Source organism: Pieris rapae, chromosome 7 (genome assembly GCF_905147795.1).
Source record: "Pieris rapae chromosome 7, ilPieRapa1.1, whole genome shotgun sequence".
Taxonomy (NCBI): Eukaryota; Metazoa; Arthropoda; class Insecta; order Lepidoptera; family Pieridae; genus Pieris; species Pieris rapae.
Genome location: NC_059515.1, coordinates 2,622,091 through 2,636,806, shown reverse-complemented (window position 1 = coordinate 2,636,806; position 14,716 = coordinate 2,622,091). Strand labels below are relative to the sequence as shown.

The window sequence follows — 14,716 nt, the reverse complement described above, 5'->3', positions numbered from 1 at the left end:
TAAAAAATATATTATGCAAACGAAATATGAAAACGTCTAAAAACAACTTACCACAGACCACAATTTAAAGTAAATATAATCATATTCTGCAATCGCAGAGTTTCGTCTGGGCAATTACGTTGACCCGTGTGTGAAGAAATAAATGCATAATTAAATAAGAGAACACAAAACACACACAGTATATTTATTCTTTATTAGATCGCTTAATAAGTCTAAGATAGTCACATCATTTCATTCACAAATGAGACTTTATCTGACTCCCTTACGATTTTTTTATCAATGGCCAAACGGGCATGAAGCTAATATGCTGTAAATTGCCTATGTACACTCATATTGCCTCGATGTGATCAATTGCGTTGGCTCGTAATTGCGTTTTTTAATAATTGGTGTTTTCTTTTCTTGAAGGACCCCTAGTCGAATAGGTTTTTTTATACGGGACTCGTATCGTTTTTGAATATCACCGAGTGTCAAAGCTAAAATGCCGTTTACTCACTCTTAGTCTGATGAAATATTGTTAAAGAAGAAACAGTCAGACTATTAGTTCTTAAACAATTGATTTACTTGTTGACTGACTAAATTTGCCAATACAGACAACGTATTTTTGACTTCAAATCCAAAAAATATTAAAAGAAAATTAGTTGCATCTCAGACACATTAAGAAGATATTTAATGAGTTGGTGAACATAACTATAGTTCCTAGGATAGTAAGCTATGTATGAACGTATAATTCCTTGGAACAATACTTCATGGTGCAGCCAGAATAAAACAAGAACCCCCAACCCATCTCTAATGAAGTATCGATTCTGATGAAAAGGATGTACTAAGTTCTTGTGAATAAAGTGTTAAAATGGGCAATAGGTACATAGCCTCTTGGACTCATGCTCTTAGAGGCGGCGTATGTTTAGCATGACGCATCTGATGCTAACACGAGTGGTGAAGAAATATCTTATATGTACTTATGATATGAGACATAATACATCTTTTAACCAATATTGCCTTCAATATGGATACTTATTTAATTGAGAGTTGATGTAGATTATAAAAATTACATCTTTTGAAGAAATTATTATTTGTTAATTTTGACCGAAAAAGCTGTTCTTCAGTTATATTTAGATTATATTTTCCTCAATAGGTAAAACCAGTTCGCTTCCGCTTATTTAGGTAGAGGAACGGACATAGATTCGGCGTTCACTTTAAAATAAAGTAAGACAAAGTAAAATTAAGCGACAAATGTAAATATTATCTATACGTATAGAATAATAGAAATATATGTTTTGTTATTTAAATTTGCGCTATGTACGCGGGTACATTTAAATTTAAATGCTATGTAGGTAGGTAGTAAGTAGCTTATTTATATTGTTGTGTAAGTTAAAAAAAAAATCGGTGGCGGCGCCTTTATTGTCTTCGCGCGAAGGATGATCCTTTAAAATCTGGCAACGGTGTGCAAACTTGCACTGAAAGCTGCTGTTAAATTGTCAGTTAAAAACGCAGAAAATGTGCACCACGTAGTTTATTCCTTATAAAAACCTTAACAATAGAGGCATTGTGTATCGTGCGAGATATATATGCGAGTTACGAGTATATGTTATATACTTAGGATTATTTTATAGCCTTACGCATGCGCAAAGCCACAAGTGAATCAGCGTCTGATTTGTTGCAATCAGCAGTTGTTCAGTCGCGGTTCACAGAGTTGCGCGCTATTTTCGCGGATTTCCCCAGATCACTTGCATTTTGGAAAACTATTAAAAATGTAAGTACGCCGTTTGATATACAATCATAATACCAATGGGTCATTTCTATTTATAGAGTTATTTTATTTATACATTAATACTTTAACATTTGTTATTTAATATTTATTTATTTGCGTTTAAAACCTTTTTCCTGTTATCGTCGGCATAACTGATATTGTATATCATAGAGTATAAATACTTTAACGAGTTATATTTTGAACTATAGTAAATATAATGCATTAGCGTCAAACTATAATTCCAAATTTAAATTACAATAAGATGCCAGATGTTTCAACGTGGTTATTATTTCATGGGTACTCAACGATATGTTTATATGCGCGGTTCCAGGCGGCCTCGCCTTATAAAACTCGCGTCGGCACGCCAACGCGTTGACCTAGACCGAACATTTTGGGTGATGGAGTAATGCTTATTGACATATTAAAAAATAAATACGCACTTTTCGCAATAGGTCCTCAATACAGACGATTTCCGGACGACCGTACCCTTCACTATCAACGGTAACCAAGTATTTTACAATCGTTTCTTTAATTATTTCATTTTATGTCACATCACAATAGTGTACTTGTAAATTTTCATGCAAGCAGTTAGATATCGTTCACTATAGAGGACTTATGTAAAATTGAATGATACATTAGGTGTGAATAGCAAAATTATTAATGAAGTATTAGTATTTATAAATATGTTTGTACATGCTTTGTTTTCAATATATATACTACACCCCTTTAACATAAGATTTTATTTTCTGAGCCTAGTTTTAGAATATCATTTATAATTCGAAGGTACACAACATACTAAAATAACTTTCAATTTAGAATAACTTTGTTACTCCAGAAGTGATTATACTTTGTCATGATTTTATTACAACGATTTGATTTCAGCGTAAAGTTATATATATTCAAAAAAACATACCATTTTGTGTATTCTTTATTCAAATATATTGCATATACACAATCATGTAATTTTTACAGCCACCAGCAATGTCTCACACAGTAACCATAACGAGGACAACTGCTACCACATCGGGAACGCCGCTCTTTGTCAACACTGGCTACCTTGGCACTGTACCTGGCTTACTTAAATTGGCACAACTGGTATGATTCTTAACAATTCTCAATAGAATACCTGGTGATATTGACTTAATGGGTCAAATTTTGGTAATGCTTAATACACATTAAATGTTTAATAGGGTCAGCTGTAATCGGCCTATGACTCACTTTTATGTTAACCCCAGATTCCTTTGCGCGAAATAGAATTTTGAATTATTTATATAAATATTTATTATATTATGTAATGAGAATTTAAAACTATTAAAATAGTAGTACAAAAACCAAACCTACGAGAATTTTCATCTTTTAGCTTTTTGCTTTTGAGTTTACCAATCAACGGTTAGAAACCAAACCAGGTTAAACGCTTATTAACCACTAAGCCACGAAGGATATCGTATTTTTAATTGACCTATTTTATCGTTACGAAAACCGTCGGAAGAGTTCTTACGTAAAATATACACATGTATATAAATTAGGTCAATGTATGTCAACATTATTTCCCTTATATTTCGTATTACATTTTACATAATGGAATTTATAAAATATATCGTAGTTAATTGAATTCTCAAATAAAATAAGCAATTGCTTAAAAGTGTCCTTATACGTCACCTCAAACAAAATTCTTTGAATCATTTGTGAATGATGTCATGTCGCCATCAGCAGGTTTATCGTCTTTATAAAAAAATCATCAATTAATATTTAAAATAGCTTATATATAAACATTCTAATTATATTGTTTATAATATAAGAATTGACTTTGACTAATAATGTGAAATGTAAATAAAGATAATATGCGAACGATTTACGATTGTACCACCTTAACATTTTGTACCATATTCTTGCAATAAATAAATTATTATTATTAATAAATCATTAATTTATTTATAATGCGTATGTTTTGTCTTTTACGAGGAAGGCTGACCTTTTACAGGGTTAAATAGCTAGTTTAAGGAATTTCAATTGATACTGTACTGTTGATGTCATGTTTTCCTATAAACACTAGATGCTAAGGTCTAACCAAAGTTCGATCTTTTATAGTTAAATATAATTATTTTTAAATAATAATTTGATTTATAAATGTTATGTAATGCATAAATACAAATATTTTTTATGTTTGTATTTTAAGGTCATAAGAATCGCTCCGCCACTCTCAAATCGTCAAGTTTTTAGTCATACAAATTGGTTGAACTGGGATAAAATAATCTCAATGATTACGATCATTTTAATAACCGTGACATTTATAAAAATCTTCATTGATTAATTTACGTTGAACTCTACTCGCAGATAACATATTATCCATTCATTACACCCTATATAAATCGAATCCAGACCCTGTTGTGCGTTAAGTAGTACGCCACGGCGACTGTTCAACAATATAATAACTATCCATTCCTTCATTGATTAAGGTTTGAATTTTTGTTAAGATATAAAGTTATTTGATTTTTTTTTCTAGATACTTGGAGCGGCCTGTGTCGGTGTGGTCAGCTATTATTTCGAGCCGAGATATGTGAAATACAATGATCAGAAACCAGAATTATTCTTCCTTCTAATATCGGTGGCATTTTTGATAGGAACATTCTGTTTGCTTCTGTCGTGTGTCATGTCATTTTCAACAGCTACAATGATATCCAAAACTTTGTATGTAAGTATATTGGAGAAGTGATATGTAAATAAGTTCATAACTACTACTAATAAAGTGATTAAAAACTATAGATTATGTAAGATTTAGTAAATAAGAATTCTAAATATCACAACTAAACGAATTCTATAATTTTATTTGGAGAAATGCTACGTCAAAAGATTAAGCTAGCCCTTGAGAAATATAACTTTGCCATTGCTCTTTCAAAATATTTATTGATAATGATTATATTTCATTAATATAACCTAAAGCGCATTTAACATTTGCTCGAACGGTGAAGGAAAACATCGTGAGGAAACCAACATGTCTTAGACCTAAACAGTCGACGACGTGTGTCAGGCACAGGAGGCTGATCACCTACTTGCCTATTAGATTAAAAAAAAAATTACCTAAAGAGGTTGTAGCGCCACTGATTTATTTATTAATATTTCAGGAAGTCGTGTATCACGGGATTGCGTTCGTACTCTACCTAGCGGCAGGTCTTACGCTTTTAATAGAGGTGAATCACCGGAGAAGTGGCTATAGGAATGACTTCGAACCCTACCTAGCTGCCGCCGTAAGTGTTCTAGTCCTTTTGAAGAGTTTTAAAGCATAATCAAAATCATTTCTTTTGTTAAAAACAGTATTTGCCTTGTGTGACTCATCCCTGAGATAAAGAGTAGGTCCGATGCACCAATGTGACTTTATGTCTTTGCGCATTAAAGTTTCGCTCGAACGGTGTAGGAAAACATCGCGAGGAAACGTGCCTTATACCCAAAAAGTCGAGGAAGGGCAGGCACAGGAGACTGATCATCTACTTGCCTATTAGATTGACAAATGATCATGAAACAGATACAGAAATATGAGGCCCGGATCTGAAAAGGCTTTAGTTATTTGTTAGTGGTTTTTATTTATTTTAAATAGCAGATTCCCAATAGTTTAATACCGATTCGCTTACGAGTAAATGAAAATCACATTTATTTTTAATTTACAGTTAAAAGAGTGTCGTCGTTTCAGCCCCATTGGTTACTCTTAACAAAATAATTGTATAATTTTACGTTTAAAGACATATTTTCTTACGATATAACTCGTTGTTTATTTTAACTTTTATACTTTTTTTCAGGTTATGGGCCTCGTGATGGCGATCCTTTATTTATTTAGTACATTCTTAGCGAACCGTTCCTACAGAGGCTTATAACTTATACGATTATGAATGATATTGTTAATTAAGAATTAATTTATTGTTGTATAAGGTTTTGAATGGAATTATATTAATAATACAGGTTTAAAACATAACATGGATATTATTAGGTACTCTTCATACTCTAAGCGAAAATATTAGTTAATTTTATAAAAGTAGGAAAATGTATCTTTGTGCTTTGAGAAAATTTCTAATAATTTCGTATATTAAATATCCTCTCATTAATTTAACTAATGATGGAAGAATATTTTTATTATGTAAATATTAATGTTGCTTTTGAGTATCTAAAATGTCTAACGCCTAAGTGATCTTAAAAATTGTTCATTGTCATTATATTTGCGGGAAAAACACATTTTAACTTAATTTGTATGTACTGACATAAACAGTTTTGCAACGTATAACCAAAGACAGTTAAAGTAATAGACAATATACCGAAATTTCTGGCTACAGTGACGTCACCGGTGGAAATCCATGATATCATTTAATATAAGATTGTTTTTTAATCATTTTAAAAATCCTAAGTGCCGCATCCCATACTATTTAATTTGCGATGTTGCATTGGCGCGCCTTCGCTGATACGACTTATTCAGTTGCCGCTATTCAAATATTGGCACCATAGCCAAGTCGTAAGTGTATATAGGACGTATAGTATATAGTATATAGGAAGTATTTTTAAAGGTATAGTATATCGCGACGGTTTTCTCACTTTTCAAATTATTTGGTGATAATATCATATTTTGATAAAGCTAGAGACATCCAACATCATATTTTTAATGCTATGAGAGTTACGACTTTTCCATTGTAATGGCGGGTCTACTTACTTTAAATGTCTTTGATGAAAATAAATTGATTGTACAAAAAAGTGTATTATGGTATGTATAATACCTATGTATTTTTATATTTATATACTGGTAAATGAAACAAATGTCCAAATTAATATAGCTAAGTTTCAGCATCGGACAAAGATGTGATTTACATTTGTAGAATTTCGTTGGCAGTTTTTGCCACACACCACTACTTTGTGGAACCAGCTAACCACTGAAGTATATCGACTTCTAGAAAGGAGCGTACTATTTCTAAAAAGGCTGGCAACGCACTTGAGAGCCTTCTACCAGAGTAAGTATTCATGGGTATTACTTAATATCATATGAGCTTCCTGTACATTTGCCCCTTGTTCTATAAAAATAACTTTGAGGGGGGAGGGGAAATACCGGACGAATGGTTTCATGGACTATTGATGGCTATTATTGACTTGCCATTGAAAATATTTTATAATATAATCTATAAGTAAATATGCCTTTACTCCAATAGAACAGAATATACTGTTCTGAAATTAGAAGCTGTGCCTTTTGTAACAAATTCTCGAACATTAAGTATATTTTTTAATATATTTAATTAAACGTGCTTCCATGCTTCTTATATGTACTATATTGTAAGATTTTAAAGCCAGCATGTTCAGCACAAAACTGGAAGTATAAATTATATTTTATTTATGTTAACATATTACAGAATGTTATATTTTACCACATCTATTTTTCTATAATAAAGAGAAGATTATATATATAATATATAATATTTATTGAACTGTTCATACAAAAGTAAAAAATCATTTAGCCTCAATGATACCGAACTTTTTGTTTAACATGTTCAATGCGAAAAGCAAATTTGAAATTCAGACCGTTACATAGTATTTAGCATGAAATATTAATACCTAATGCTTCATATCAAAAAATAATAATAGATCGTCAAGGAAACCTACAATAAGAAAATAAAACTATTAGCAACAAAGCTCGCATATAAAAAAGATTGTAAGTCTTCATGTATTTGAAATGGTAATGTTATTTAGTATTCCAAATTACACAAAGTAAAAAACATTGTTCATCAGTTAGGTTTATTTTGAACAGACAAATATACAGTTATTATAATATTCTTAACTTACATAAAAATAATAATAATAAATAAAAATGGATCAAGAGAAAATCAAAACAAATTTAAAAAATTTGGTCCCTGTTGCATTTGCATTTAATGTTAGCAGCATATTCTGGCTGTATTGTGATACTTATCCGTTATCGAGAAAAGCTTCAGGATCACCGGTCGGCCAGGTCCAACTTCAATCTTTAATTAGCGCCAGTACACTTGAACTCTACGGCCCAAGAGGATATAGTCTTCGTCATATATTTGCAACATTGTTATTCTTTGATTGAATCAATTTATTGAAGTGGGTTCAACAAAAATTGTTATATGCAGCGTTGATAAGGATGGAAATTAAATGCTAGAGCACCATTATACCACATTATTTTTTTGGCAGGAGTGAACTTTTCAATCTTTAAGTTAATTGTTTATGTAATAAGTATGTATATAACGAAATGTTGGGTCAATATACGATATTGAAGTGGTTGTATGGATAACTATTCTATGAGTCTGTTATAATTGTTACACTGAATTACTAGTCTCTTAGTCTATTAATCTAAGTTTGTAGGATTTGTCTTAAATATTACTTAAGCACATAATTGTATGTTTTTAAAATTTTCCTTGAATTTAATTATTATTCATTCTGTAAACGTAACACATATTCAGCTTACTTGATGTACGTTTTTATAAAAAATATTACAAAAACATTTATAATTTTATAAATACATGTTTTATTTACTATATTATATTCCTAATCTCTAGATAATATAAAAAGAAAATCTAATCTCAAGACTAAGTAAGTTTTTTTTACTGGCCTGTTCTGAAACTGGCCTAAGTCTTAAACTCTTTATTATAATTTGTAGTTAGAGTCACGGGCTCACCATACATTAAGGGTATTTATAGCTTATGAAACAAAGAATGGGATGAGTAAATGTACATTAGAGGACACCCTCCTGCGGCGCGTGCGCATCTATTTTCGTTTAGGATAATATGGTCCTGACACGCGCAGCAGTCAAACCAACAATTCTGATCGCGTGGTCGTTCGATTTTTAAAATTAAATTGTATTGAGAGCAATTGTGTTATTAGGACAGAGGGTTTAATGAACTGTGTGCGTGCGAAAATTGTCTAAAAATATTTTTGACGCACGAGTGTAAACTCAATTTCCTGTCGGGTCAAACAAAGTTGTTTGTTTCGCGTATACAGGTCTGGAAAACTAAATTTTTATTAAAAATGACCCGAGGTCCTACTATAGTGCGTGTGGCGCCGAATTCTGGCCGTGGCATTAAGTGTTGTTGTTGTAGATGCTGTGAATGCATCAATTTTGGCTATTTAACATCACAACACGGATTAATTAAATTAACGGAAGCTGTAAGTACTCATTTTGAATAACATATAAGTTACTGATGCTCTTACCGAATATTGGAAATTGCGGCTATTGTACGATTAATTTACTAGTGTTTTAAAGCTTAATTCATGGCAATTTGGGAGTATGCTTGCCAGTGGCGGATTTATCACCAGGGTGAGTAGGCTGGAACCTGCCGATTTTTAGAGCGGAAAATGGGAACAGCTTTTTTGCTACCTCATAGATACATATGAGGTAGCAAAAAAGCTGTTCATATCACACATACATATCAGTCCTACTACTAGTGGGCAGCTGGGATGGTCGTTGTATAATTTTGCGGTCAATAATCAAGCCCAAAAACTTATACGTGCAACGTAATTGTTGGATTGGTTAATTTGGGCGGTAAAAATTTCAAAGCTTAAAAATTTGTAAATCTGCCATCGATGCTTGTAAAGATCTACAGATAATATATCAGTTCCATAACAGTTATATAACATTAATAAATTAAATTAGTTCTAAAACACTGTTACTTTTATTTGATTTTAGAAGGTGATAACAAAATTAATGAAATAATAGCTATTTAAGGCCCATATTATGCTTATTTACAAGGGAGAGAATCTAAATGTCTACCTCGCTTAATTAATTATGGTTATATTCTAAAAAAAAATATTAGTCCAAACCTGAATTGAAGATGGTTTGTTTAATTACAATAAACATTTATAAAATTTGAGACATACGCATGGTGTAAAGGCCCATTTTTTGCTTGGACCAAGCTTTTTAAAGCGACTTAGTTAATCCTAACTCTTTCCACTCAGTTTTGCATCAAACTTTGCTAACAAATTTTTGTAGATTGTATATTTATATCGATATTTCTTCACCAGTTATTGGGCTCCTTGTGCCAGAGTCTTCTCGTGAAGTATGGTCTATCAGAAGCCAGCAGCATGGGCTCAGCTTTCCACGGATTCCTGACTACAGCATCAGCCTGTCTCCTTACAACATCATTACTCATAGCTTGTTATGTTCTTTCATCAAATTCACAGAGCTTAATACGCCAGTCGATCTTCGTAAGTATATTAAAATCTATGTCTTATGTAACAACATACCAAAACAGAAACTGGCACTATGATGCTTTGAATTAATTCTAATTAAAGATGCTTTTACGGAAAGCATATACATTTGTACTCCAAACGTGAATGTGAAAACAACACGATACACTACATTCATAATGACTACTTAATTTTCTTAGTTATAGGTACCACAACCTTTTCAACTCAAAAATTACTTCGTAAAGCTTACGTAATGGTAATAGACATAAGAATGTTATTCAAAGACGTATTTTGAAAATTTTTGTCATAAAGTACAATCATACGAAACAAAAATATTATTAAATTAAAGATATATTAGAATTAAGCCGTAGCCGGCATAATACCAATTATATTAATTATTATATACCTAAATTCAGAACCGAAGAAGGTCACAAAAATGACTTATTAATTATTAAATATAATATATATTTAATTTAGCTATTATATAAAATATTTTGGAGCGAGTCTACAGCGGAATATAGTAGTAGTTTTTGCAGCGTTAGTTTTTATGTTATTAATATTATAATTTTTTCTTATATAACATTATTATTTACCTACCTAATTCTAATGTGACTTGGTCCGTTTAACTTATTATCTTTCATTATAATCAAGTAGATGATTGCTTTCATTTGGAAATTGTGTACGACTAAAAGCGGTTTATTTAACCGAATCCAACTTAGTCAAAGCAAAGAAGACATAGTCCAGACTCCAGTCTCCACATTACACTGTAGTGATTTAGACATTTATATATTGTTATATTTAGTTTATGAACAATTTGAAAGTTGATACGCATCGATAGCGCAAGTTACACAAGGTGTTATAAAAATGCAATTTTATATCCAATGAATCGAACGAGTTTGTCTTATGCAACCTGTGTTGCAATGAATGCAATCTAAGACATACAATGATAACCTTAATATCCATTGTTGTACATTATACAATGTTCATTTCGCTGTAAGAGAATGTAAAGTTTTATGAATTACGATGTTTTATGAAACGAGGTGTGGTCTTGCCTTTTAAACATTTATTTATGTATTCACACTTCCTTACATTTATAAAAAAAAACAAATAATAAATATATAAATTATAAAGGATGCAACGAGCGGCCTTATCGCTAATAAGCGATAAGCTAACAACCCTATGTTGCCTGGAAGATGTAAATAATAAAGGTGATGCGCAAATATGAAACAAAAAAATATTAATAACATCAAGTTAAAAGCTACTCTCACAGATTCATTAATGGCAAAACAAAAGAAAAGGAAATACAAGAATTATACATAACAGTCTTAAAAGTGATTGTTTGTTAATTGTGATAGCTGGATTTCATTTATAAAAACAACCTTTGGTATCAGCCACATATATATATGTTTCTTGATAATATTTACATTATAGATAAGTGGTCAGCCTTTTAATTCATTGCCATTTTTGCCCTAAGCATACCTTATCACGATTGCTTCACAAACGTGATTCTAAAGCACGATCAAGTTTGAGAGCAGGGCAACACCTATAATTTCATGTATTTTAAGATATTTATTATGTTTCAGGAGTGCGTATTTAACTCGGTAGCATGTTTCATGTACCTGTCAGCGTCGTCGTACATGGGCGTTGCCGTAAACTTATATCTTTACCCACGCTATGCTCTCGTGAATATGTACGCCGCATATCCCGCTATGACTGCCGTATATGTAAGTAACGCAAGTTTAAGATCCCACAACCTCGCAGTGGGGCATGGGATAAAACATATTTCCGCCTTTAAACCATATGTAGAAATAATAAAGATTTTAATAGCACTTTCAATATTAAAGATTCTGTGTGTCCATTTCGAACGAATTCTATGTCAAATCTAGATATTCTGAGGGTTTAAAGATAGGTGAAATCCCATTTTAAACCCATCTTATACGGTCCGGTAAAGTTTTGGAAGTTTTCGACCAGAGATGGCGTTGCATACACCGGATTTGAAACATAACTCACAACAGAAAACTGCATTATTGCTACATGACAATGGCGATGGTCCCATATTTCATTATAGTGAATGATTCTTTTAAATCGTTTTCATGGAATATATCACAATCGCACTCCGTGGAAAGTCTTAAGAAACAGTTACAGTAGAACTCCAATTATCCGACCCATTCGGATAATCAAATATTCGGATAATCGGATTAAAAAAAATTGCCATTGGAGAGAATAAAAGCTACGTTTTTTTATTGAATTAAATGAAAGAAACATGAAATTTTCACATGTTTTAAATATAAATAAAATGTACTTATGTACAAGTTTAGAAATAAAAATCATTGTTTTTTAAACATCTTCGTCAATGTAAGCTGTTTTGCGGTCTTTTTTGTGATTCGGATAATCGGCGATTCGGATAGTCGGAGTTCGGATAATTGGAGTTCTACTGTATTGTAATGAGAATAATAAAAAAAAAGTAATCAATAGGTATTTTGTCAATCACATTCCAGTTATCTACCCCAGACGATTAAATTTAAAGATATTTTAATAAATTGCTATAGCTTCATAATTAAATGCCGAACCCAATTTGATGACTTATTGAAAACTTTGAATACTTTAGATAAACTTCTGTGGTACAAACATTGGCTATGTAATATTGAGAAGAATTTCTTGTTCTTTAATTAACATTTTATTTATTTTCAGTATATTGGAGTTGTGGTGGGCATCGTTCACGGAGTAGACGCTTATATATCCTATAAATATTACAAAGGAATTCGATAAATGTTTTAAAACATATGAAATCCTTATAGAAAGATAATAATTACGACATACTTATATAAAACAGCAATAAGTAAACCATTCTGAAACTGTTGTAATGAATGTTATGTTATATGTTAATTTGATTTAGCCGATATTGTAGTTTCAGGAATTAATATTAGAAATACGAAAATTAACCTGGGTACATACCCCAAAATCCCTTGTAAAAAAATATATGGGCATGACATTACCGCACACTTGGTCTCATGACTTTTCCAGACCAAGGACGACGACTGAGTGCCGTGCGTCATTGGTCTGGACAGATGAGCTCGTGCACGCTGTATATGTATGGAGATATTTTTCTGCAAGGTATTCGTAAATTCGGCTTGTTTATCTAGTGGTTAAGCGAATTATTCTGAAGTCTAGCCGTGTAATCCTGGCTGTATAGGGTTTTTGGGTACGGGATACATCGTGAGACATGCCTTGGTCCCAAAAGTTGATGACGAGTGTCAGGCACAGAAGCTTGACAATAATAGAATTAGGCAATCTATTTGGTTACTAGAAAACGAAGCAGATGCAGAAATGTCACATCCACATCATAAATGTTGTAGCACCACTAATTTTTTTAGGGGAAATATGAAGAAAATCTGTTTGCCTCTAAAAAAAATACGACTAATTTCAGGCAATAAAGGAAATGAGATGAATATGATTAATGACACAGATACAGCCTAAGCTTTTATAATTCAACACATACAAAGTGGTATAGTTATAGTACTTTTTAATTATAATATTAAGTATTATTTTATGTTGTAACAAACGAAAATCTATATCTTATATGTATCTTTGGTTAGTGACATCTAGTGGTTGTCGACGAAACAGACATAGAAAACAAATGTTATATTAAATTTCTTAGCTTTTTATAAATAATAAAACGTGTATGCAAGTTTGTAAAACAATATCTTCATTCCATTATCTTGTTAAAATATCTGTAAATAATAAGTGATTTGTTTAGCATTTACTGATCTACTGGTATTTTGTGTACGACTGTTTGTTAACTAACGAAGAATTTCACTTAAAGTGGACCCTTTAGGATACTAATATAATACATTATTCCCAAAGTATACGTTATTTGTTTTATTTCTTTTCATAGTCAGATTAGAAAAGATCGTCACACCATCCAAGTTCAAGACCTACATATTATTGTAGATTATTTTAATTTTCTCCTTTAAATAAAACCGAGGACTTATTACTGAACTGACTGAAACTAGTTGATTAGTGTCCTTTGGCAGGTTCAATTCTTTAACTATAGTGAAGTAATAAGTGACGTCTCGTTTGCGAGCCTAATGCGGGGCATCACCGCCACGTCTAATCCATAATTTATCAAATATTATTTAGAATTGGCACTCAAACAACGTTCAATAACTAATAATTAAATATATATAATAATTTAATTTAATGTTATATTAACGAAGTTTCTAAACGGTTTTTTCAGCATAAGTGATGTCTTAAACTTGGTATTGCGTTAGACTAATTATGTATTAAAGGCACTAACAAATTGTAGTTGACTTTTGCTCAGTATACTCAACTGACAATGAAATGTATGTAAAACCTATGTAAAAAGTTGACCAACGTATATAAATAATTGACATCGAATAAAGTGTCCATTTTAGGAGGTTCCCTTCAAAACGTATATATGACATATAGAAATGTAAGATGATTACTATATTATGGGACAGGAGAACGAAGAGCTGGCAGCTACCTCGCACAAAGAATTAGTCTAGCTATTCAAAGGGGGAACGCTGCTAGTATCTTCGGAACCTTGCCTAAAGGGACTCCTTTTAATATAATTTTTTAATAATTAAATTTTAAGGTTAGTTATTAGATATATTTCTATGTATTATGTTATTTCTGTATTAAACGTTATGTCAGTGGATGTCGCCTTCTCCCATACCCATCACGCATATTGATGTTAAGACTCTGTTGTTCGGCCGAATTTCCGTCCTTGCCGTGTAACAATTTCATTCATAACATCGCAAACGCGAATTTTCGTCAGAG

At 31.6% G+C, this 14,716-nt stretch overlaps 2 protein-coding genes across 3 annotated transcripts; both read left to right on the top strand.

Moving 5' to 3' along the window:
- Positions 1-1,598: 1,598 nt before the first annotated feature.
- Positions 1,599-7,110, top strand: LOC110992752 (CKLF-like MARVEL transmembrane domain-containing protein 8). 2 transcript variants are annotated; one of them, XM_022258696.2, is made up of 6 exons: positions 1,652-1,750; positions 2,200-2,248; positions 2,720-2,842; positions 4,251-4,439; positions 4,870-4,992; positions 5,539-7,110. In XM_022258696.2, coding segments are annotated over exons 1-6 (561 nt in total). In that variant the 5' UTR covers positions 1,652-1,748; the 3' UTR covers positions 5,614-7,110. The 2 variants fall into 2 exon arrangements, with proteins under 2 accessions (XP_022114389.2, XP_022114388.2); XM_022258697.2 differs by lacking the exon at positions 2,200-2,248 and having other exon boundaries at positions 1,599-1,750.
- Positions 7,111-8,420: 1,310 nt separating this feature from the next.
- On the top strand, positions 8,421-13,841 carry LOC110992767 (protein singles bar). The gene is made up of 4 exons (XM_022258720.2): positions 8,421-8,896; positions 9,752-9,934; positions 11,500-11,640; positions 12,608-13,841. Exons 1-4 carry the CDS (start codon positions 8,759-8,761, stop codon positions 12,683-12,685), a joined length of 540 nt encoding a protein of 179 aa, XP_022114412.1. The 5' UTR covers positions 8,421-8,758; the 3' UTR covers positions 12,686-13,841.
- The last annotated feature ends 875 nt before the right edge of the window (positions 13,842-14,716 follow it).

Bases quoted from the DNA above. Each gene is read 5' to 3' on its own strand.
- LOC110992767 (XM_022258720.2), top strand. From the start codon at position 8,759: ATGACCCGAGGTCCTACTATAGTGCGTGTGGCGCCGAATTCTGGCCGT. The intron at 8,897-9,751 runs GTAAGTACTCAT...TTTCTTCACCAG, and splicing joins TAATTAAATTAACGGAAGCT to TTATTGGGCTCCTTGTGCCA. The intron at 11,641-12,607 runs GTAAGTAACGCA...ATTTATTTTCAG, and splicing joins CCGCTATGACTGCCGTATAT to TATATTGGAGTTGTGGTGGG.
- LOC110992752 (XM_022258697.2), top strand. From the start codon at position 1,619: ATGCGCAAAGCCACAAGTGAATCAGCGTCTGATTTGTTGCAATCAGCA. The intron at 1,751-2,719 runs GTAAGTACGCCG...TAATTTTTACAG, and splicing joins TTTGGAAAACTATTAAAAAT to CCACCAGCAATGTCTCACAC. The intron at 4,993-5,538 runs GTAAGTGTTCTA...ACTTTTTTTCAG, and splicing joins AACCCTACCTAGCTGCCGCC to GTTATGGGCCTCGTGATGGC.